General features: G+C 40.2%; 1 protein-coding gene across 13 annotated transcripts in view; it reads left to right on the top strand.

The window, feature by feature from the left end:
* Positions 1–26,088, top strand: part of ARHGEF28 (Rho guanine nucleotide exchange factor 28) — a 312,161-nt gene that overhangs the window by 101,960 nt on the left and 184,113 nt on the right. For all 13 annotated transcript variants that reach the window (XM_082457061.1, XM_082457062.1, XM_082457058.1 and 10 more), the window contains one exon: positions 24,650–24,797. In XM_082457061.1, the coding sequence (XP_082313187.1) occupies positions 24,650–24,797 (148 nt within the window). The remainder of the gene's footprint in view (positions 1–24,649; positions 24,798–26,088) is intronic.

The raw sequence follows: 26,088 nt of genomic DNA, 5'->3' as shown, positions 1-26,088 counted from the left end.
CCTTCATCTGTTGGTCCATGGAGGGATATTTGAGGTATTTCCAATTTTCAGTGTTTACTATTAGAGCTGCTATTACCATTCATACACGAGTTTTATATGAATGTAAATTCACACAATACATAGATAAATACTTAGGAATGGATTGCTGAGTGACATGGTAAGTTTATATTTATCAAAGGTGATTGTTAAATTTACTTTAAATTTTATAATTTTTCTTCTAATTATAAAAGCGATACATGTTTATTGTTGAAATTTTGAAGAATATAGAAAAGTACAGGACCAAGAAGGTTAAAAAAAATCCTAATGCCATATATCTTTCCTTTTCATCTGGGTATGTGCACAATTTACTTTAATAAAAATGGTTGTTATTTATCTATTGTTTTGTGACCTATTGTTTACTTCACAAGTATTTTTGTATCATTAAATATTATTTATCATAATTTTTAATGACGTAGTAATATCCAAGAAGTAAATTTGAAGATAGGAGTATCATAAATCATGGCAGACTGATATAGGAGGTATTTTGGTACAGAGGAACTTAGAATTATTAGTTGTAGATGTTTGCACAGGCCTAATCATATTTGCATAGCCCTATATCATGTAAATTTATTTAAGAACAGTTAGAAACTAATATGTCCGATTGCCTGTGTGTGGCTATACCCTTTAGGTTTGAGGAATGTGGGTATGAATGAAATTTTGGTTCATTCTGCTTTATTTTCCCCCTTGGGTAAACTCAATAGCTATTAACAATGCTTTAAATGGTGACTGTAAGAATATTATCATTTTTCACTTTCATTAGATAATTTGCACTATTTTTCTTAAGTAAATTAAGAAATTGAGGTTAGAGACTATCATATAGTAAATAACCAGCTGATAACTAAAGATCTTTATTTTATTTTTTTTAATATGCTACCTGCATTACTGATTCAGGTGGGGTCTCTGTACTGAGATAATCAGTGAGTTTGCTATTTGGGAAGACTAGGTGTATTCTTGTGAGGAGACTTACATTCATTCACATGCCTGGTTTGCAAAGCCCTAGGCATGTCAGGTGTATTTTTGTGGTTCTCTGAAGAGTAGAATAACGGTATTTGGCTGGGTAATGAGGAGCAGACAAAGGATCTGAGAAGAATTTAAAGAGTTGCTTACCATTTTGGACATCTGGCAACCCTTTCTTAAGCACCCACCCTTTCTTCTGCCAGGCCTCAACTTCAGGATACATATTTCTTAATTAAGAAAGCACTAAATTAGAATCAATTGTTAATCTAGTAATCAAGGTGACTGACTTGGACAATGTGGGTTCTTCCCCCATTGGCATGAGCTTGATTGCAAAGCCCAAACCCTTCACATTTTAACCAGGGAAGAAAGTGTGCATGTGTACCAGTGCACCTCTGCATAGGGGAAAAGACTCATTGCCAGCCCAGAACAGAGGGGCCCATGGTTTAGTCTGAGAATGGAAAGGAAGTCCTCTGGAGCATGTGGGCTCTGAATTCCCAGTCTACTAAGTATGGCCAGCTGACCTCTAAACAAAATCCAAGTTATATAGATAGTAATTTGTTATCTTGCTTGTGGACATATTATCTAAAACCCAGCAATAGTAGTAGGAACAATAATTTCTCTTAAAAGAGTTGCTCTAGAGCTTGGCTTTGGCTTTATCTTTGTTAGAGAAGCAGTTAAAGAGAGTCTAGAATGTATGCCTTCCAGTTAATTGGGAACTAAAGCATCTTAATGGGAAATTGGTTGGTTCACTAGTAGGCAAATTAGTTTGGTGCAGGAGTGTATCAACGCAGTATGTGATGAATTTACTAAGCACAGTGTAAGTAGTTAGGAATAAGGGCAGCCGGAATCCTACGCTAAGCGGTGTTTCAAGGTGGCTTTGTATTTGGGCAACTTATCTAGTTCCTAAAGAGAGGAGAAAATGACATGTTTCATTTAATTGGATTTTAGTACCTTTTAAGCGAACGAGGCATTTATAAGTACTTAATGTCACTAGCCTTTGAAGACTGTCCTGTATTCCTGCTACCCAACTGTAGTTTCCCCTCAGTTTTGAGTGATTTTAATCTAAACACATTAAGTTTCAGTTTTGTTTTTTCTGCTTAGAGATGGAAAGCTGGGTCTGAAGAGAAGAGCAGAGCTCTTTTACAAGGAGGTCAGTGTTGGCACTCAGAAATGAAAGTATATCAACTAGTCTTGTAATGGATTTTAGAACTGTTCTGAATGGCATTTGGCATTTAGAGATTAGAAACATTTACAAGTTCATTGCTTATTATTTTTTCTTTGGAAATATTTTTTCTTTACTAATTTATATGTTCTTATGTCAAATGTTTTCCTGCCATGATCATCACAGAGCCCATTTTGGTATCCATGTGAACTAGTATAATTGGAGCAGGAGAAAATCAGGTTAGACATCAGGAAGAACTTCCTGAAAAGCTAGGACTATGGGAATGCTAAGAATATAGGGAAATCTTTTCTTGGAGACATATAAAGGAAAAATTTTAAAGTGATCTTTGTGCTGCATTTGATTTGTCTCTCTCCTCAGAATTAGGGGGAGTGCATGAAATCTTTTGTGACCACTTCTACTCTGTGCTTTTGTGATTCTCTGAGTATCAGCAAAGGGAAAAAGTCCAGTGCAAGTTTGAACCATTTTCATTACGGAATCTTAGGTGTAGGAATTCTTTCTGACAAGAGGAACAGATGGCCCTCTACCCTCTTTAAACACTTCTAATGGTGGAAACTTCTTTACCTCATAAGGAAGAGAGTCCATATTTGGACAGTTTAAGTTATTATAAATAATTTTAAATTGTGGTCTAAAATTTGTCTTTGGTAATTCTCTTCATTGGTTTTAGTTTTGTCCCTGAGCCATTGTATGCGAACTCTGTTCTTATACATAATCCTTCAAAAGTTTGAGAACAGCTTTCATGCCTCCCCACTAAGTGTTCTCTTTGCCAGAGTAAACCCCCAATTTCAACAGCCTTTCTTGACTTGATGAGGGTTTTTTTTTTTATTAGTCATCAATTTTATACACATCAAAAGTGTATACATTTGATGTGGGTTTGAGAGCTGTTATGACCCTGGTTGCTCTCACCATCCGGTTAAAACATGGCGCCTCTAATTAAACAGAAAACTCTGGCAGGCTCTGCTCATGCAGAGGAAAATGGTGCTCTTACCTCCCTTGTTCTGGATACTGTCACGCAGTCTCAGGTGGTCTTAGCTTGCTTGGGCAGCTGTGTCACACTGTTAACCGTCCTGAGCTTGCTGCCATCGAAACCTCTAGATCCTCTCACATCAGTGGTGTTTATCTGGTCCTCTTCTGTCCTCTGTGGGGCTGCTGAGTTTTCTCTAAGTATAATACTTTCATTGATAGTCGGGAAGTTCATCTTGTTAGTGTTGGCCCTGCTCTTTCTGAATCTTGATTTATAATTGCTGACCCTCCCAACTTTGCTCCTGCCATTTGTAAATTTGATAAGGACATTTATGCCTTCATTGAAGCCAGTAGTAAACATGTAGAACAGGATAGAGCCCTGCTTGGTTTTGGGAAGGCTTCTCAGTCTTAAAACAATTATTTGTTTTGTCTCAATGCAGTAAAGAAATGGTTGGACCAGTTGCTATCGAATCATGGGTCACAATTGGTGGCTTCCCTTTGTAGCGTCTCTACAGATCTTGGATCAACTCCTTAGCTTTGCAAGTCTGAAAATTCAATTTTTCTTTCAAGTCAGATGTGATATATAAATCTATTACTAAAAACTTTAAACGGTTTTAAATTATGAAATATTGGAAAGAGTACAGTGCACAATGTACTACAAAGCCTTCTTTGTACTTATCATGTAGAGTTAAGACAAGTGGAAAGGTTAATATTTTCCCCTTTTGTTCTGAATGCTAAGGAATATTCTTAGCCACAGAGACTAGTGCCCACCCTATGCTGAACACAGGGTCCTGAGGGTTGTAGCCAAGGGGAAGGTTCCCACTGGGAAATCCTGATGAGACCAGGCAGGGAGTGAGCTGCCAAGCAACTCTGGGCTAAGTGTGTTCTGCAAGTCTTGTTTTCTATGGCTGTTCTTTCCACCATTTTTCTTGTGTTTTAAAGGAGCAGTTTATTTTTTGTTTTTTTGTTATTTTTTTAAATAACTTTATTTATTTGTTTGTTTTTATTTTTGGCTGCATTGGGTCGTCTTTGCTGTGCGTGGGCTTTCTCTAGTTGTGGCGAGCGGGGTCTACTCTTCGTTGTGGTGCACGGGCTTCTCATTGCGGTGGCTTCTCTTGTTGCGGAGCACGGACTCTAGGCGTGCGGGCTTCAGTAGTTGTGGCACGTGGGCTCAGTAGTTGTGGCACATGGGCTTAGTTGCTCCGCAGCATGTGGGATCTTCCCAGACCAGGGATCGAACCCGTGTCCCCTGCGTTGGCAGGCGGATTCTTAACCACTGTGCCTCCAGGGAAGTCCCTAAAGGAGCAGTTTTGATGCAGGATGGTTGACCAAAGGTGTGTGAACTTGCCCCCAGAAACAAAAGAAGAGTATGGTGCTTGGTGTTAAAATGTGAATTTTACAGCAGTCAAAGAACTGGAGAAGAAAGATGAGCAGAAAAATAGGAAATGGCAGAAAGCCCTGGACATTATATAGGGCTTCATAAGTATTGCCACAACCTGGTGAGATTGACCCACAATTATGTGCAGCTAGAGGCATGTCTCGGCCTCAGGGGAGGAGCATGTAGGGATTGCCAGTGGGCCGAACGACATCTGTTTGAGGACTTAGCTGTTAAGAGGCTGCCTGGCTCAGCCTCCTCACAGGCTGTGTGTGACCTCGAGTAAGTTATCTAAGCACTCCTGCCTCATTCTCCTCATTTGTCAAATGGGGATTATACTAGAACACTTACCTTGAAGGCTCGCTGTGAGATCACATGAGTTAATATGTTGAAAGCAGTTAGAACCGGGCTTGGCAGATGAGTGGAGGGATGGTGATACGCGTTGCTCTAATAATGAGGATGACCGTGCACAGTGCTGATGGTATTTTCAAGAGTATATCCCCTGGGGTAAAGGAGGACTGTCTGCAGATTCTGCTTCAGGGAGCTGCAGTATCCACTCTAGGTTTCTACTGTCAAACCGATCAAAATATTCAGATTGGTTGGCTGGGCCTTCTTGTCTGTAGGACAACAGTCTGAATAACTGTTGGAAATTTTTCACTCTCCAGGTTTTCTGTTTCTAAAAGTCATTTAGATCATCCTCCTTTAATTTGTATTCTTCATTATAGCCTCACCCTTTATTTCAGTACAGGGTCAGAATGTGTTCAGTTTCTCGTTTGCTTAGTCACTGATCACATGCTAGGCGAGCTGCTGCTTTCTGTTGTCATGGAGGCAAATACTCTCCTTTCTTCAGTAAGGTGAACACATTACAGTAAGCAGCCAGTTTCACCCAAATTGTGTGGGCTAATTTTTTTAGTTTCAGAGAGGAACTTCAGGAGTTAGGGGCTTGTGTTTTCTTGGGCATGTAAATACCTATGAACCAGTTATGCAATAATAATTGTTTTGATCTTGAAGTAGTAGCAAGCAGTAGATAGACCTGAATCCAAATCCCAGCCGTGACCTTCTAACTTGTACTGAGTCTCACTTCCTTCATTTATAAAATAGGAATTACAAAACCTATCTTGCAATGTTATTGTAAGGATTAAATGTATTTCCTAACAGTGGTGTACAGTGTACATCTTGCTCACCTTGCTGATTCCAGTGTTACTTGGCATCAGTAGGTACCTTTTAGGCAAAAAAAAAGGAAATGAAAGTATTTTTTTCAGAAAACACATTCCAGTGGACTGCTGACTTTATAATGGATGTAACCTACTATCAATACGGGTTAAAAGTATCTGCTATGAAGAGGAATTTCTTTAAAGATTGATGTTTTCGGTGGTTTAAAACTTTAGACTTGAAAAAGAGAAATCAATTCTTGAGGTTACCCTAAAAGTTAAGCACCAGTTTAGAATCTTTTGATCTTTTAGTCTGTGTTGAGTCTTCAGTCAAACAGTTAAAGGCCAGCATCTTGGATGTCTTTGGAACAGTTTGTATGATTGAACTGGATTGTTTTTATTGTAGTAATCCGTTGAAATTCTTTAATTTTTTCCCCCTCCTTGCCTTGAAGCTTTAAAGCAAAATACCGCAAATCTCTCATCCAGAACTGTAGAAAACTCTTGATTTTCTCTATGACAAGAATAGTCCATTTTTAGCAACTGTGTGCTCCATATACTCAAAATTTAGCAAATTGGGTTTCAGTGGGAATGCTTTAATTTCTGTGATTATTGTGAACATGTTTACGCTGACTTACGGAGAGTTACACGTGCTTTCCTTATACGGTCAAAAGGTTTTGAGGGTGTGTAATTTGTAAGGAGGGTATAACCAGTTAAAAAACAGAGTCTGTCCATGGGTATAGAGAACAAACTAGGGGTTACCAGTGGTGGGTAGGGAGGGGCATTGGAGGGGTAGGGGATTAAGAGGTACAAACTTTAAAAAAAAAACCCAAACACAGTCTGTCTAACCTGTTAGGAATGAGATAACTTCAGGGCTTACTGTCATTTAAGGATTTCTTCAGTTAGCCAGATGTCTTTAAAAACACAAATCATCATAAGTCTTGGGGGCATGCTTTTGCTTGGCTATTAAAGAATTTTTCAGAGAAAGGATCTTGTGGAATGTTGAGTGCTCATTTGGGTTTGAGGAAGCACTCAGGACACTGGCACAGTCAGCGGAGTAGCTGACAGGTTTCTGTGCCGTCATGTGCTTCAGGGGAGCCCCCAGTTACCACGTGGCCAGCGGACTCCTCTCTGAACTGTTGTTTTTAAAGGATAGCGTGGTCCTAGAATGAGAATTAATGTTGTGCCTCTCTGACAGGTAAATTATAAAGTCGTGTACCTCTGGAAAACTTTTAGCATCCATTAGTTGTGCATGCTGTACTTTCAGGGTAATACCTAAGTGGCATGATTTAATGTTCGGTGTCAGAAATCTCCTTTATCATTTGGAACAATGTTTAAAATAATGCAGTTTTCCTTTTTTATGTAAGCAATTCTTTACTGATGAAGCTGTTCTCTCCCAGCTCCTTTTTTTTCCTGAATTAAGGGACACTTGCAGAAGTATAACTTTTGGCACTATGTTTGGGGTAAAATTGTTGAGGGAGGGAGCGTGTGTGTGTGTGTGTGTGTGTGTGTGTGTGTGTGTGTGTGTGTGAGGCAGAGAGAGAGAGACAGAGACAAAGACACACAGATAGGGGCAGGCAGAACGTGCTTTTGAAAATAGCCATGTGAGGAACTTCCCTGGTGGTCCAGTGGGTAAGAATCCACACTCCCAATGCAGGGGGCCCGGGTTCGATCCCTGGTCGGAGAACTAGATCCCACCTGCATGCCGCAACTACGAGTTCGCATGCTGCAACTAAGAGTCTGCATACCGCAATTAAGATCCCGCATGCCGCAACTAAGAGCCCACGTGCTGCAACTAAGACCCGGTGCAGCCTAAATAAATAAATAAATAAGTAAATAAATAAACATTAAAAAGAAAAGAAAATAGCCATGTGAGTATGATGGCATTGCTTAGCCATCATTTCCTTTCAACACAATCCCCAATTCTTGCTTCTCTTAGATTTTTTTTTTTTTTTGGAAGTGTGGTATTATTCAATTTTCATTAAACTGAGCTTGGGACTTAGTGACACCATTAGCTCTTAGATGTTCTTTAGGAATCACTCATTGTGCCAGAGCCTGTGGCAGAGATTAAGCCAATAACCAGACCTTCTCTTGGACACACAGCTATACAATATTTTCCGGTTACTCTCAGTAGCTGAGGCCTTACCAGTGGAATGGGGCAGGAGATGGGAGCCAGGCTCAAGCCTGGACAGCTGTGGTGGTCCAGATTCTTTTCTCCTTCAGGCTGGAATAGAGCAGGGTCACTTGGAAGCCAAGTGTTGCCGATGGCAGAGCCACAAGGTGGCGGGAACCTGGGTCCCTGGAAAGCTACTTGGAGGAGAATCACCCAAGCAGCAGTATCTGCATGGGGCTGTTATGTGAGCAAGAAATGAACTTTTATTGTGTTACACCAACGAGCTTCCAGGGTGTCTCTGTTAACAGTGGCCAGGTTTACTTTCCTACTTACCTGTTACCCAGTGTAAGGTGCTAGAGCAGCTCCCCATCACTTCAGACCTGTGTTCGGGCCTAGGGACAAAGCCTTCATTGATTGTTTCCAACAGATTGGCTTTCTTCACTGACCTATCCTTCTTTGTTTCCTTCCCTTTCACTCCATTCTTATTCCTTTCTCTTCTTTCATTAAAATAACTTGCAGATCTTGCAATTCAAATCTCAGCTTCCATGCCCTGCCTCTCAAAGGTCTCCTTGACTGCCCAGTCTAAAATAACTCCCTAGGCACTTGGCATCATTCAGCATTATCTGATATTTTCTCCATGCGATCAGGGGTTTGCTCAGTTCACTCATGCCTCTGTTGTTCCTAGAACAGTGTGTGGAATGTATTCTAATAAGGGCTTAATACTTGATGAATGGAGTATGAAACTATCTTACTTTGTATTAAGAAAAAAGTGGTATATGAAAGATCACAGTGGAATCAACAAAGAGTATGAAATGATTCTTTTGCTTTACAGAAATGGATGTTCTTTTAATTTAACCTTTTGAGTCCTGTCTGTGTGTAAGATACTGCCTAGACCTAGACAAAAAAGGATAGGTCAGTGACAAAGGCAAATCTAGGTCCCGTGGGACCCAGAGTTTGCCAGATATTTGGCTAAGATCCTCGAAAATGAGTGCTCTGTTTGTTGACCTGTAAACAGATAGTAGTAGCATCCAGGTCCAGAAGAATGAATAACTGATATTACTTTGCCAAACTGTTAGAATGAATTATCTTCAGGATAAAAATGCCTTTAGTTTTTTCTTTTTTCCTTGCAGTTTAGAGGGAAGACTGTTTTGAAGTAGAGAGAGTTTTCATTGATAAAATGTGAAACCTTTTTAATGGATGTATAGTGCTTATTTTACGTTTCTACATTTATTTCTTTGGATCCTGTTGCTGCCTCTAAGAGGAATTGGAGAGGGTCATAGTAAGTTTGGTGAAATAATTTAGCCTTTTGGGTACATTATCCTCATCTGCAAAATGAGGACACTATACTTCCAAATGGAGGGAAGTGCTCGGCACACGTTAGGTATTCAACAGATGTTTCTTCAATGAACTAAGAATGCCAGCTAATAATGTTTTTAGTACTATCATATTAACAGCTAGTTAATTTATTTATTAAGCACTTAAGTGTTAGGTGCTGGGCAAGTATCAATACACTGGACTTCATTTAGTCTTACCTGTCCCATAAGATAGGTTGGTTCTGTATTTATCCCCATTTCACAGTTTAGGTAGCTGAGGCAGCTGAGATTGAAACCCAGGTCTGCCTTAACCCTAGAGGACTCACAATCAACCTTTGCCTTCCTCGCTCTAAAGCATTACCAGACCAGCGTCTCTTGTCTACCTGGTCAGTTGTGTTGACCCAAACCCATGTTTTTCTACCTTCTAGGGTTATCTTAAGTACTCTTTAGAAACTATGGAGCCATAGGGTACTGTGAAAGAGACTGTACTCCAAGAAAGGCCAGCCTCCACAGTGTCCTTTCTGGTGTGACCACCTCTGTCCCCTAGATCAAATGCAGATCTGATGTGTCCCTCCCCTGCTCAGAATCCCTCCGGTGAATCCCTGTCCCCCAAGCCCTCTGTGAACTGGCCTCTGCCTTCATGTCCAGCTTCCCCTCTGGCCCTGCTCTCCACCTCCGGCCGCAGTAAACCCCAAGGAACTGTTCTATACCCAGTCTTTACTTGGAATTCCCTTCCATTGACAAAGTCCCTTTCATCCTCTGGGAAGTCTTTCCCAGTGTTGCAAGGCGGACTTGGTTACTCCTGCTCCCATCTCTGCAGGGACCCCTGGTCCTAACTTGGGTGTTTAAGCTTTTCTCTGCCTACCAGACCATGAGCTCTGTGAAGGTAAGGGTCAGGTCTTGTCTTCTTCCTACCATCTATGCTTGGCACACATCAGGTGTTTGTTGTATGAAGAGAGAAGGGAGAATAAAATAATTCAAAAGTGGTCACAATATTCATGTTCCTTGAACAAGTCTTTTCTTCTAAGTACTCAAAGTACATCCATATGTAGCTTGTTAAGACCCCATTGAGTTATGTCTGGGGTGACTGTCAGTCAACGCAGTGGGCCAGGCACTGCTTCCAGGTGATGCAGTGCTGAGCACAGTGGCAGGATGTGCCAGGAGTTAGGTGGGAAGCAGAGTCTACCTAGCAGAGATGGGCTTGAACCTCCAGATTCTGCACCTGAATCTGCTCCAGATCACTGTGGTCAGAGTACTTTACCTCTGAAAGCCTCGGTTGCCTCATCTGTGAAATGGGGGTGATGGTTTCTACCTCAAAGGGTGGTTGTAAGGATTTCATGAGATAATTCACTTAGCATGGTGCCTGATACATTCAAACGCACGGTACTATAAATTAAAACACAAAGGGATCCTGTGATGGCCATTTTTATCCTTATGGGTTCCTAAGCAACCTCAGTGAATAAATTGGTAAATACTACTGTTTTCACGTTGAATGTCCATGTTCAGGAGTGAGAAATTTCATACTCACTGTGAGTTAAAACAAAGTCTGACTCTTTTTCCTGAAATGACTTCAATAACATCTTTATGGTGGGGGCTTGAATGATGGTGAAGTATCTGCAACTAGGCATCTGTCACAGTAAGGTTTGTAAAGCATATTAGGTTATATTTGTCCATTGAATGTTTATAGTTGGCCCTATGAAAAACCAGAAGTTTATATACCACAGAAGTTTGGGTTAGAGTTAGCGAATGATCAAAGCTGTTTCATGTTCAGATTGAAAAGCCATTTGACCATAAGTACTATTTGGTCATCTGAATTTGTAAATTGCTGATTGATAAATGCCAGCAGAGGGGTAAATGGGAGTTCTTTCTCTCTTCCTCCCATCTGTCCATCATCTGTCTGTAAGAAATGGAAGGAAGTACTGGGGTTTCAGGCCAGCACTTTCACAAGGGCCCTGGAATAACTGCCTACTTTCACACAAGGGAAAGTGTCCATTTCTGCCCTGTGGCCCCATCTTCTCAGTGGCACAGGGCTTTTGGGGCTGCTGCAGTCAGTGGTAAGCAGAGCTGAATAAGGGTGGTGTCTCCTGGGAAACTGGTGCATCTTCCTGCTCTTGGAAGAACCTCCAGGAGAGGGCAGAAAATGTCAATCGTTTCTTGCCCGGGTTCCTGCATTGGGCCTCTCTGGTTTCAACCCCCCATGTCCCATCATGGTCTGTTCCCAACAAAGCAGCCAGAGTGATCCTTTTGAAATGAAGTTCTGATCTTGTCACCTTTCTACCCCGAACTGTGCAACAGCTTCCCACTGCAGAGTTAACACCCAGGTCCTTACAGTGGCCTTTACTTACCCCTGACCTTGCCTCCCATTTCCCTCCTCTTCTGCTTCAGCCAGCAGGTTTCCTTGGTGTTTTCCAAACACTCCAGGCACATGTCACTTCAGGGCCTTTGCCCCTGCTGGTCCCTCAACCTGAAATGCTCTTTCACATCCGCAAGGCTCACTCTCTTACTCTGTTCAGGTCTCTATTAGAATATCCTACTACTGTCCTATCTAAAACATCCCTCTCTTTACCCTGCCTTATTTTTATTGGGTCTTCCTAATCGCTCACATATCAGGGACTTAATTATTTGTTCATTGTGTCTGTCTCCCCACTAGAATGATAGGGTAGGTCAGCGATCCCCAACCCTTTTGGCACCAGGGACTGGTCTCATGGAAGACAGTTTTTCCACGGACAGGGGTGGGGGGATGGTTTCGGGATGATTCAAGCACATTACATTTATTGTGCACTTTATTTCTGTTATTATTACATTGTAATATATAATGCAATAATTATACAACTCACCATAATGCAGAATCAGTGGGCGCCCTGAGCTTGTTTTCACTTGCCACTCACTGATGGGGTTTTGATATGAGTCTGCAAGCAATTGATTTACTATGGTCTCTGTGCAGTCAGACCTCTCTGCTAATGATAATCTGTATTTGCAGCCGCTCCCCAGCGCTAGCATCACCGCCTCAGCTCCACCTCAGATCATCAGGCATTAGATTCTCATAAGGAGCATGCAGCCTAGATCCCTCGCATGTGCAGTTCACGGTAGGGTTCGCGATCCTATGAGAATCTAATGGCGCCATTGATCTGACAGGAGGTGGAGCTCAGGCGGTAATGCGAGCGATGGGGAGCGACTGTAAATACAGATGAAGCTTCGCTCGCTCGCCCGGCGCTCACCTCCTGCTGTGCGGCCCGGTTCAGGGGGGTTGGGGACCCCTGGGGTAGGTGATTTGTTTTAGCCACAGCACCTAGTTGACACTCAGTACATATCTGGAATGAAGGCCTGAATGTATGGGGAGACACAGGGGCTGGTTCTGGCTACCTGGTGGGTAATGGGCCAGTCTCTCATCTGTCTGTGTCTCTGGGGGTTGTGAGGTTCAAGTGGGGTAGCATGCACAAACGCCTTGTGAACAGTGGAGCAATAGGGAAATGGAAGGTATTATTCTGAACAAGATTAATTGCACGCTCAGCCTTTTCGGATTGGTCCTCTGTGTGTGTTGCTCCAAATGTTGTGCTGGTCTTGCTGCACTTGGTGCCGAGTAAGGAAGAGGGAGGAGACTCCAATTGACTTTTGGCTGAATGGTACCTCTGATGAAGCCAACCTGGCAGTTCTGGATGTAGGTACTGTTTTTCACTGGCTAAGAACCCTGAACAGTTGACCTGAAGATTCAGAGAGAATCCTAAGTAAGGGGGAAAAAAGGACAACGCCAGAAAAAGGGGCTCTTGCATTCTAAAGCATTGTCGATTCTAAGGGAGAATGGGAAAGCAATCTCTAAGTGTGTCCTCCCCTTCTCCCTACATTGTTGTACATGACATAGGAAAGATGGAATTACTAGAGTGGGGGTGTGGCAAGTAGTTGGATGTGAGTAGTTTGAAAACACACCCTCCCCCTTTTATGATGTGTCACAAAAATACACATTCTGTAGTGTTTCTTTTGCCCTTAGTTCTTGATTTTGAACAGATGAAATGTTCTTTGCAGATGCCAAAATTTAGGTCCTTCCCTCCACCTCCCTTCTTTTTAACAAAGGTGTTTCCAGATTGTAGTTCCTGGTGGGGTGGATATTTGTCTTTCTTCTGCTCATTTTCATTTATCTATTTTCTATCTTTCTTGCCCTTATCAGTTAAATTCCACCTTGCTTTGTTTTTCCAGCCATTTGTCCTCTTCCGTTGTCATCCCTCCTCAGCCTGCCGTTGCTGCTGTTTCTTCCTTTCCCGCCCCACTGAGCCCTCATCTTTTGAGTCTTCTTCTTTCCTCGCTTCCCATCCACTCTGTGGGAGCTGAGGCTGATCTTGGTCTCTGGATGCTCTTTCTTCATTGTCCTGCTTCTCTGGTTTCTGTGGCTTCATGCTTTCCATTCTGTGACTGAGCTGGCTTTTACCTGCATTTGTTCCAATTTGAGAAGGAAAAAGAGTCAGGAGAAGAGCAGCAGGCCCTGAGAGCGCTCTTTGGTTGAACAAAGGTGATGGGGGTCTAGGAAGAGAAGAGACAGGAGGATGGAGGGATATGGGTGTAGTGGGGGTAGGGGACGTCAGGAGAGTTTGCTTCTGATCCTAACTTGTTTCCATAAAGATTCTTCCCAGTCCTTCGGGGAGGAGTAGGATTCAGTTGGGGGTCAGAGGTTGTAGCTTGGAGCAGTGGGAAGAGGATTGGATGGAGGGTGAAGACAGGGGCTCTGGCCTGAGGTCTGCTGTGTGATGGGACCCAGAACAGGTCACCTATTGTTGTGGGCCTTCAGTTTCCTCACTGGTGAAGTCAGGGTTTTGATCCAGATGAGTCTTTCAGCTGTATATTTTATAAATTTCTGAACCTCTGCTTCTTTTAGTGAGGATTCTGATTCTTTTATCTTGCATGGGTCATTACTCTGCAGAATCTTCCACGCTCTTATTTAAGAATGGCCTGTGTGTTTGTCTCTCTCTGCGTGTGTGCGTGAGTGTGTGCCTGTGTGCATTGGGGATAGAGGTTAGAAGGGGTGTTCTGGCACAGCTGGCCAGATGAGAGGGGCAAAGGGCTCCTTTCCTTTGTGCCCTCATGAGAGGGATTTCCTGTGGAATGCAGGAGCTCTGTGGTCTACCCTGAAATAAGAATACAGGTGGCATGTCACAGTTCTGTGTTTAGGAGAGATCAATTTATGGAGACTTAAGGTTCCTTGTATTCCTGGTAGTCTTGGTTTTGGTATGGTGTGTTCAGTCCTGTCAGCTGACCTACACTGACCTTCAGACACCACTTGGTTTGACATAAATCTGTAGACTTCAAATGTTAGAAATAACCATGTGAGATTACTGTCTGCATGGGTTCAACCTGAATATGAAATTGGGGAATCGTAGTGTTTACCGTGTTGTGAATGTAAAGCTTGAGCTATGAAATATAAAATGAGCTAATAGGACTTTATTTTCCAATATAGACTATATAGCAGAGGGTGTCCTAGAGTCAGAGGGGCCTTAGAGACCCTAAATAGAGGTGCTGAAACTTTTTTTTTTGAAGGAGAAATCTTTTTTTTTTCCCCCACACAAAGTATTATGGAGAATGATGTATAAACTGGGTACAAACTTTATCATAACTATATTTTGCAGATTTATTACATTTATTAATTCAATGAGAGCAATGACTTAGCCTAGCAGTTCAAGTCTTCTGCAGTGTATTAAATTTTGGTAGATAATACAGTTAAGTGAATGTAATCTTTTTAGGTGTAAATATAATTGAAAACATATTTTCCAAAATGAAATTTAAAAGGAAAGTTTATAAAGTCCCAACATTCCTCCATTAGAACCTATGGTTCCCCTGATTTCAGTTTGAAGACCACCAATGCAGAGAGTGAAAATAAACTAATCATCAATCCAAGGAGCTAGGAAATAAACCAAAGCAAAAGAATAAGGGAGAAATTAAACAAATCCCAAACACCACTTATCTAGACCTCCCATTTTTTTAATATTGAAGCTGTTAATGTAGAATGATATACATGGTGTCATAAATTCTAGACTTTCAAGTCTAGATAGTTAGCCCCATTCTCTTAGAATAAGCAAATAAGCAAAACAAAAACAAAAATCAAAGCCATCATCTCCTGGTAGTGCCTATTCCTCCTAAGCTGAAGTAATCCAAGTCATCTTTGGACGTCTCTGATCCTTAGAAGGCTCTCACTGTGGAACTGAACTCTGTGCCCTGTCCTTCCCTCCATTGTTTCATGCTTTCCCCTGGGGGCCTGCAGAACATGTGTAATCCCTTGTCTGCATGGCAGACCCTCAGATATTTGTGACAGTGACCGTTTAATCATGAGCCTTTTCTCCTTTGGCAAAACAGTCCCAGTTCCTTCAATTGTTCCTCATATGACAGCATGGTTTCTGTGTCCCTGCAGCATCCTTGTCACTTTCCTCTGAACATGTTGTCAGTTTTGTCTATATTTCTAATAAGGTATTCCATGGCCCAGGTATGTCTGAGAGGTATAGAGAAGAGCTGGACCGTAACCATTCTTAATGAACTTACTAGATTTTCTTCAATGTAGGGTTGAACAGAATTAGCATTTTTGGGTGGCTGTCTCAGTGATAACTCACACTTAGTTGATTATTGACTAAAATCCCCACTGATATCCAACTATTAAACAGCGTTTTGCTTCATTCTTAATTTTTTCAGTTGATTATTTTGGAACCAAGTGCAGGACATTTATTCCTCCAGAAATATTGGGATAATGGAAGGGTAGAGATTATAGTTTAAGTATTCTTATATCCAACTCAGTATATTTCCTACTATGATCTACTTGAAGTATCAGTTTTTGTTTTCCGTTTCCAGGAGTTCTATGTTTTTATGGAATCTGTGAGTAAGTTAGTGATTTTAAAAGGAAGTAAGCTAAGCAACTTTTTAAAGCCTGCTTCTGGTCTTGTGAGAAATCTAGAGTCATTTACTGACCTTCGTCATGAATTGTTTTTCACTCAATTTAGCTGTGTTACAGAAACAAAGGCTATTTCAATTCTATAGTGGTGAATCATTTCACCAAATGTGAAGGTCGTCAAGAATTTTTTATGCTTGTGTCTGTGTTTAACTGAGTTTAATGCAGAGGTTTGGATAATGGATGCCTTTTTAATAAATATTACTGTATACATTTAATTTATGGTAATTATTCCTTTTGATTAGTAATCTTGGTAATTGTGTAATTCAGATGTTTTATATCCTTGTAAATTTTGTCTGCTTGTTCTATCAGCTATTGAGAGAGCCATGTTAAAGTTTCCCACTGTGATTATGGATTTGTCAATTTTTCTTTTATATATTTTGAAGCTATGTCTGTATTAGGTGCATACAGATTTAATACTGTATCATTTTGTTTAACTTACACTGTATGATGAAAAGTTCCTCTTTCTCTAGTAACATGTCTTGGTTTAAAAACGACTTTGATATTGTTTTGGCTATACTAGCTTTCTTTTGGTTAGTGTTGCATAGTGTATCTTTTTACTTAAACTTTCTGTGTTATTTTTAGTGTCTCTTGTAAACAACATATAGGTATTGTAACTGTTCTTGAATTAAAATTCCATACCTAACTGTCTCAGTATTGTATTTGGATCAGTTAGTCTGTTTATATTTAATATAATTGCTGATATAGTTGGATTTATATCTATCATATAACTCTCTATTTGACACGTTTTACGTTCTTAATTTCTCCTGTCTTATGTTTTTGATTATTTATTTTCTATTTCATTTTTTACTCTATGACTTGTTAGCTATACATTCTTTTACCATTCTGTTAGTGGTTACTCTCAACATACAACATGTAGATTTGACATATTATAAATATAGTAAGTTATTACTTTTAACGTTTTTCCAGAACTGTTAGATGCTCTAATTCCACTTCCCTTTAATGTTACTGTAGTCAGACATTGTAGTTGTACAGATACTTTAAACTCCATGACATTTTAATTATTATTTTGTACACTAGGTATTAATTATATTTACTCACTTCATTGTGCCTCACTGCCTCTTTTTTTTAAATTTATAGTTCATAGTGTTTTTATTTATTTAATTTTATTTTTTTAAAATTTTATTTATTTTTGGCTGCGTTGGGTTTTCGTTGCTGTGCGCGGGCTTTCTCTAGTTGTGGCGAGCAGGGGCTACTCTTCGTTGCAGTGCATGGGCTTCTCATTGCAGTGGCTTCTCTTGTTGTGGAGCACAGACTGTAGGTGTGTGGGCTTCAGTAGTTGCGGCACATGGGCTCAGTAGTTGTGACTCGAGGGCTCTAGAGTACAGGCTCAGTAGTTGTGGCCCATGGGCTTAGTTGCTCTGCAGCATGTGGAATCTTCCCGGACCAGGGCTCGAATCTGTGTCCCCTGCATTGGCAGGCGGATTCTTAACCACTGTGCCATCAGGGAAGTCCCCTCACTGCCTCTTGTATTTTCATGTTTCTGTTTGAGATCATTTTACTTTTGCTTGAATAAGTTCTTTTAGTAATTATTTTAGTGCTGGCCTGCTGGCAGTGAGTTCCCTCAGTATGTATCTTTTTTTTTTTTTTTTTTTTTTAATTTTACTTATGGCTGTGTTGGGTCTTCGTTTCTGTGCGAGGGCTTTCTCCAGTTGCGGCAAGCGGGGGCCACTCTTCATCGCGGTGCGCGGGCCTCTCACTATCGCGGCCTCTCTTGTTGCGGAGCACAGGCTCCAGACGCGCAGGCTCAGTAATTGTGGCTCACGGGCCTAGTTGCTCCGCGGCATGTGGGATCTTCCCGGACCAGGGCTCGAACCCGTGTTCCCTGCATTGGCAGGCAGATTCTCAACCGCTGTGCCACCAGGGAAGCCCCCTCAGTATGTATCTTAAACATTTAATTTCAACTTCATTTTTAAGAATATTTTTGTTAGGTGTGGAATCTTAGGTCATCACTTACTTTCATTGTTTTGAAGATACCATTCCATTGTCTTCTAGCTTCTGTAACCTCTCAGAGTGGTTCTGCCCTTTCCAGAATTTTTATTATATTTTATTCTCATTTCCATAGTTTTCTGATGCTTTTAAGAATATTACTTTTAATTTTTCAGTCTTTATTTTCTTGTTATCATCAGGAATGTTGGCCTGTTCTGCTCTATTTCATCCTGTCTGGGAAAAAAAGCCATTCCTACCCCAAAGGCTAGTTCTGAAGAAACATCTTATATAAGTCTTTTAGCTCATTTTGGTTTACCTTCCTTAAAAAAAAATGACATTGTGATATTTTCCCTGAATCTAACCAATTTATATTCAACTGAATTTTGTTGACTTAGATTTGGTTTGGATAATAAATTTTAATGATCTTTATATTTTACACCCTACGAAAGATGCTTTAAACATGCTTTAAATCAGCAGTTCTTAACCTTTTTGAATCATATGCTCCTTGTACCCTCCTAGGAGTCTCTGGTTAAAAGACAGACACTCTCCCCAGATGAATGCTTAAAACTGTGCATATATCTTCATGGGGATTAAGCAACATTTCTCCCACCTCCCATTCCCTCTCCACCCCACATCTACCCATGGGTTTCAGGACGAGAATCCTTGTATTCAGTACATAAAATAAATGTTGAGTTAAGTGTAAAGGTGTAGATAAGTCAGTTAATACCTGAGCACTTGCTGTTTGTACCATGACATGTTGGGGAGAAAAGTGTGCTGGGCCTGAAACAGGAAGATCTAGATTTGATTTGTGGCTTTGCCGCACACTGGACCTAAGAGTAGTATCAGTGTTCTCATTTACAAAATAAAAATCATCATAATACTTCCCAGACATTATTGTGGGAATAAGATGAGAAAATACATGAGAAATCACTTTATATACTGTTCGTATAAAATAATATATGTATGTCTATAGATAAGCACTTATATCTAATATGTGCACACAACATATAGGAAATAATTTTTGCATTTTCAAACTTTGTTTTAAAGAAATACTTGAGTTGAATACAGTAATTAGAAATAAAAAATTTTGTGCCCACAGCCCTTTCTTTGGAATTTTGCTTGAGGAATGTAAAGGTAGTATAACTTAGAGGGTGGGGCAGAAATCAGGAAGCCCAGTACTGTTCATCTGGCTCTGGGATCCTGTTAATGCTGGTACTAACTAGTACCTGTACTTTTATTCACTTACCTATGACATGGGACAATGCATCTTTTTAAAATTTATTTTTTAAGGATCTTACAACATTCAACCCACTGTGCTCTGCAGAGAAGTCTCTAGGTAGAATTACTAATTTTTTTTTTTTTTTTGGTTACTATAAAGAGGTCAAGATTCCAATACTAAAAAGAAAAAATCGAATTTGATAGTTCACTTAGAGTACTATATTTATATTATGATAATGGTTTTAATAGCATGTATTAGGAAATATTCATTGTAATATTTAATATCAATTAGCATTTACCTTCATTGTACTTCTATCAAAAATCATCCCATATAAAGGCTGTGTAGAATATTAGACTATCTTAGAAAACAGAACAGTCTTACTGTCATATGAAAAGGTGACAATTATCAATAAAAAGCATTTATTAAATTACCATTTTTGTTTGTTACCACGAAAACTAGGATTCATAACATTTTTTGAATCTTTGGATGCCTTTGAGAATGTGATGAAAATCATAAACCTTTCCTTAGAAAACTGGACACACATGCACATAAACAGTTTTGCTCATAATTTTTAGAGGTTCGCAGACCAACTGTGACCCATATGGACTCTTTCTGTGGCCACAGATTAAGAAACCTCACTATAAAAGGATGCACACTTTGTTCTCATTGTCATCATTTGAAACTATAGTATTTGTTTACTGCCTGTCATGCCAGGTATTTTAGAAACCACATAGTTAAGGTGGTTGTCCAGCAAATGATGCTGTTATTAACAAAGTATACACAGATACATTGTCTATAGAGGATGAGAGAGAAGAAAGGGAGAGAGGGAAGGAGAATATTAGTACAAGAATACTCAGTGATCAAGATAATACAGCCACCAAGTTATTCAGGGTATTAGAGAACTTGAATTAGAGACCATTGTAGACAAATGAAAAAATATTTAGAATATGCACATCAAGGTCACTGTCGATTTCCATTTTAAATGCCATTGGAAGAGGAGCTGGGAGAGTTGGATGAAATAGTTTATGGTGGCAAATACATTTAATACCTCTTTGGTTTCTTTGATGAAATCCATACATGATAACAGCATTTCAGCAGAAGGTTTGATCTTTGAGAATTATTGATGAGTTTTACAAGTAGAATTTCTCTAGGGGGATGCTTGATGGTAAAAAATGTTGGTTTAATTTGCCTAATTTTTTTTGTTTGTGCTTATATTGAGAGATATTTAGTGTGACTGTACTTCGTTAAGTTTTTCTACCTTACATTTGTTATTCCTGTTTTCCATGTTACCTGATCTTTAGTGGTTTTACAGGAGTATTTGGGTGCTTTTGATTTGGGCACAAGAAAGTAATAGGGGAAAGGGGATGATTTTGATGTTGCTCTCAATGGGTTCATTTGGGAAAGTGAAAATTTTGACCTGCCTATGGCAAAGGTGAACTTAGATGTAAATAGAAGAGGGAAGACTAGAATTCTTTAAATCAAAATTTAATCAGGCCACTAACATTGCTGGCACCATTTAGTAATAGGCTTTGATAAAAATGGGCAATAAATTTCAGTGGCAGTGGAAAAAATACGAATTAAATCAACGAGGAACTGTTTATTATCTGTCAACTTAGGAAATAATAAAAAAGTTTTGGCAAAGTTGGAATGAAAATGATACTTTTTTTAAAATTTTAATTTGTCCTTATTTCTTTTTTTAAAAAAAATATTTATTTATTTATTTTTGGCTGTGTTGGGTCTTCGTTTCTGTGCGAGGGCTTTCTCTAGTTGTGGCGAGCGGAGGCCACTCTTCATCGCGGTGCGTGGGCCACTCACTATCGCGGCCTCTCTCGTTGCGGAGCACAGGCTCCAGACGCGCAGGCTCAGTAATAGTGGCTCACGGGCCTAGTTGCTCCGCGGCATGTGGGATCTTCCCAGACCAGGGCTCGAACCCGTGTCCCCTGTATTGGCAGGCAGATTCTCAACCACTGCGCCACCAGGGAAGCCCGAAAATGATACTCTTGACCAGCACAGGTGGTAATGAAAGTTGATACATTTTTTGAAAGCAGTCGTGACAATTGTGCCCATTCTTGGCCTTATTTCTGGAATTCTACTCTAAAAAAGTAATTTAAAGCATAAAAACAATACACATGAAAGTATTTATTGCAGTATTTTTTATAATATTAGCAAGCTAGAAATACCCTTAATGTACAATAGAGGAATGATTAAGTAAATTATGGAACATCAAACACTTGATGGAATGCTATTAAAAATGGTGCCAAAAATTGTAACAACATGGAAAAATGCTTTTGATAGGTGAAAAGTACAACCATATGTGTATTTATGCCATGAGTATAACTATGTAATAATTAGCTGTGCATTGAACAAAGACTGGAAGGAAATAGGAAAAATAAAAAAAGGTTGATAAACTAGGGTGGTGTCAGTATAGATGAAATTTAGATATCTTTAATTGCTATCATTTTGTTCAAAAATGAAAAATTTAAGACAGTTTTCTAATTTTATGCACTTATGGGTTATGTTCAATATTGAATTAATTGGGAATTTAAGTATTTGGTGTGAAGAATGTTTTTGCTCCTAATGGATAGCTACTGTTCCAGAATGATTTATTGAGTAGTTCATTCTTTCCCTACTGATTGGAAATGCCACCTTTATTATTACATAATTTCCAAGGCAGGAAATTCTGCCATGGAATTCTGATGTTCTGATCCCTCCCCCTACAGCTCAAACATTATTCTCTCTCTCAAAACTTTTGTTTCTAGTCTTGTGTATTTATTCTTCCAGATGAACTTTACAGTAAGCTTGTTGAGTTTCATTTGACAAATTTAGTTTCAGTTTTAATTAGAGTATATTAAATCTACAGATTAATTTGGGAAGATAATTTTGCATATTAAGCCTCTTATTGTTTCCAGAAGTTTCAGTGAAGTAACTGAGTGTTGTTTTTGTTTTTGTTTTTTAATTTGGAATATAGTGAATTGACAGTAAGGTTATAACACATCTCTGTTTTTTCTGCATAGAAGCAGAATGATTCTGATATTGATGCCAACATTCATTTATAAAAATTTATAGTTTTCACTTGCCTAAAGCAAAGTATACAATTAAATCCAGATGGGGAAATGATGGCAACACACTGGAAATCTGTACATTGGAATTTATCTTTGTCATTAATAAAATTAGTGGCCTTTTGAGAAAATACATTTTGAATGGCCACAGTGATTAGAAAGTCCTCAATCTTAGTCAAAAATTGTCACCTGTGCCTTATCATTTATGCTGTGCTTGTTCCTCAGCACATGATGAGAAGCTCATTCCATCTGCTGGTCTTCTTGGTAGCTTTATCTAAATCTCCTTTGAGCTTTGTCTAGCTTTTTTGAATGAAAATGTTCTTGTTCATGTTTCCTTTCCCTGTCTTCCTCTCCTGCCACTCCACTCCCCATCCCCTTCTATCTCATTGGGTCTCTTTGTTCGTTTCTGTATCATCCCCTCCCTCCTCCTCCCATAATATTCTTCACCATATCTTTCTGATCTCTCTGTGATTAGCAAATGAGAGACCGTTTTTATTGCTGAATATTATTCTTAGTGCTAGGACTTCTGAGAATCTCTCCTTAATGGCCATGTCTTATTTCTGACCTGACTGTTATTTATCTTCTTTGACCAATATAAAGCTTGGTATGGTCTTGAAAGGGAGGCATAGTTGAATTATAAAACTCTCCTGTTTGGAGTTGTATTGCATTGAAAAGGGCTGCAAACACTTTCGTAAGTTGTAGTCCTAGTTCACCTAACCAAATAAAGTAGTAATATGATCGTTGTTTTGAATAGATACAGATTAGATATCCTTGTGATCTGTGAAAAACTTTGATCTGTTTATACAATTTATTTTCTAACATTACAAAAATGTATCACCAACAGGTCGGTTCAGATTTTGTCCGTGGATAATTAACAGTCTCTTTAGAAACCGGGAACATGACTAAAGCAAGCTGTTCTTCTGTTTTTAGGAAATGGAATTTCATCTAAGTTTCCTCTGTCTGTCATGTCAGACGTTTGTTATTGTTTTTTGCTTTTCAGATCCTCTTCCTGAACTTTTTTTTTTTCTGAAGCTATTGTATGGTAGATTTTTCTTGGCATGTTACTTTCTATTGATTATGTGTTTGTTTGTGTGTGATTCAAGATGATGTTTCATGTGTGTGATGGATTGTAAACCACTAGGAAAACATAGCCTGCTTATTTTTAAAATTTTAGCTAGAACAACCATATAGTTACTGGAAAGAGGAGGTCCACACTGATTTTGTTTTTGGTCCTGATTGACCTACCTCTTGATATCCTAAGGAATACCATGCTAATTATCATCAAAGGCAAACAGATGTTAAGGAGACTGTGGAGGCTTTTCTGTGTTCACTTTTCTCTCCTGTCACGGGCTGAGGAACTCTCGAAGAGTGGGTTTGTTTTTGTTGGGCAAGCACACAAAAGCCCAGATGCTTCTCCACACTGGGCTGAGCTCTGGAGGCCCTCCAAAGTGGGTGACCCTTTCCACCTCCTGGTTTCCATTTTCCTGCCACTCCCACAAGCTGGGTGGTATGTACCTGCTCCCTGGAGGCCCCCTTTGTATTGCCTTTTTGTGGTTGAGAGGAGGGAGCATCCCGAATCCTTGAAGCCTTCCAGGCCCTAGACAATCTGGCAGGCTCATCCATCACTGCTGCCTTGGTTGTAGCACTGACTGAGCCGCCCCACACCGCCTCTGGATGGTGATATACTGGGGAGCATTAGCCTGCTGCCCATTCATTCTTTCCTTCCTTCCTTCCTCAGAGTGTGCCTCAGTGACCCAGGCTGGCAGCTCCTCTCCTTGGGACCAGGGTATTTAGCAGGGCTTTGTGCCAACCAGAAGCTTTCAAGAGAAAGTGTGAGGCCAGGCTAGATAAGAAAGAAGACAGAGAAATCGCTCAGAGAAGACAAACAGCGGTGGGAAAGGGCACAGCAAGTGTTGGATCACATAGTGCTGTTTATCTGGCAATGTTTGTGAATATTTAATTAAGGTTCTTACAAGCCACTGTGGTCCGGTACAGTGTAAGGACATGGCTAAGAATAGTTATTTTGAAGCTTTATACTATGGTGGTATCTCAGGTACAGGAAAAAATTAATACAAGCAATGATGTTCATCAGGTAGTAGGAATTCAAAGAAAGTAAAATACAACAAAGTATCATAATTGCACATCTAGTAAATAAAAAAATTCTTTTGTATGCTGTAACTTCTTCAACTTGGAAAACAGAACAAACCAGCTCTGACACGCATACTTAAATACATCAGGAAACATCGCCCTGTCGTCCAAAACATTGTTAGGAAGAAGGATTCATGATATTTGGGCTCGCCCACATGAAATGAACATTACAAAGGACCCTGTTTTGTATCGGGGCCCTTTTTATTGTGCTTTCTTAGAGCCAGGACGAGGAAGTGTGATGATACCTTGACTTGTTTATTTTTCAGGGGCAGATGACGGTCTATGCGAAGTTTGGCAAAAATGTTTACCTTCCTAAAGATGCCGAGTTTTACTTCATTTATGACGGATCTCATCAGAGACACATTGTGATTGCAGAGCGCACGGAGGATAACGTTCTCCAATCCAGCGTTCCAGGTGAGGTGTCCTCTTTATTGTGCAATTGAAAAACCTGTCTGTGACCATCTTCGTGGTGCTCCAAGGTGGGAGGGGTATGAGTGAGAACGTATGTGTGTGCGAGAATGTGTGCTTGTGCATTTGTGTATGTGTGAGTGTGTGTGTGTATGTGTAGATAAGGAAGAACACTCACACTGGGTTATCTCACGTCTGAGCCGCTTCCAGCTGTGTCTGCAGCTCCCTGAGCAGCCCAACTTAGACTTACCCTCCAGGTTGGGGGTGCCCTGGATGCAATCCCGTGGAGGAGACGCTCTGTCTTCATATTGCTGCCTGCAGCCCCGGGGCCGTGGCCAGGGGCAGCTCAGGCAGATCTGAGATACTTGACAGTGGTCTTCGTTCTCTCTTCTTCATTCTCCTGTGGTCAGTCCAGCAGCCGCTCTCTGCTTTGCTCCTTTGGGTGGCAGGGGTTCCTTCCTTGGCAGCGTGTCCATCCAGACGCTTCCCTGCTGGATCTCAGCTTCCAGAACTGTCTCTTCCCACCACCAAAATGTTCACATTCTGAAACCTGTGATTCTCCCAGCTGTCTTCAAGTACCACGGTGACAGATGACAAATTAATGTATCGTGTTAATGTGTTATCATGAAGTAAGAGCCCCTCCTCAGGTACAGTTGTTCTGTATTTTCATTGGCATGTGGGTTGTACATCTGAGACATCAAGCTGTAGACTAAAGGTGCAATTAAGATGCCATTACCTACAGGAAAGGAGGGTTTGTGTTGTTTTTCTTGTTTGTTGATTGGTCGGTTTTAACTGTGGGTCTCTTAGGCCTTCTTAAATTGTACCATGGAGGGAAGCTTCAATTTTTTAATAGGTAAGACTGGCCTCATTTTTAAAAGAAAAATGTTTCTAAGTGCTTCTGTAGTATATCTGTTGCATGTGGGAAGAAGGAAGACAGGAAACATGCAAACACAGACATAGAGAATTGTAGTGATGTACAAAGACCTTTCAGACCTACCTGGGTTTGGTCACTGAATCAATCTATTGTGCAATTTCTGGGACTTTGGGCAATTTTAAGCACTTCTCTCTCAGGCCCAGTAACTCCCATCCTCATAAGAAAAAAAAGTCAAACCACATTAATGGCACAGAGTTTTACTGGCTGCTAGTCTCTTTTGCCTCTCCCTTTTGCTTTGGCATTTGCATTGATGTTTTTGCTGCATTTAGCTTGGCCCTCTTTTCTTGGTTTTTCTCTTTTTTTTTTATCAAGCCTCTTATAAGAGAAAGAATAAAAATAATAACTAAAGTGCCACTCCTAACA

This window comes from Balaenoptera physalus (assembly GCF_965194825.1).
Source record: "Balaenoptera physalus genome assembly, chromosome: 3".
Classification (NCBI taxonomy): domain Eukaryota; kingdom Metazoa; phylum Chordata; class Mammalia; order Artiodactyla; family Balaenopteridae; genus Balaenoptera; species Balaenoptera physalus.
Note: the sequence above shows the minus strand (reverse complement) of the source record. Positions and strands in the feature narration are given on the sequence as shown.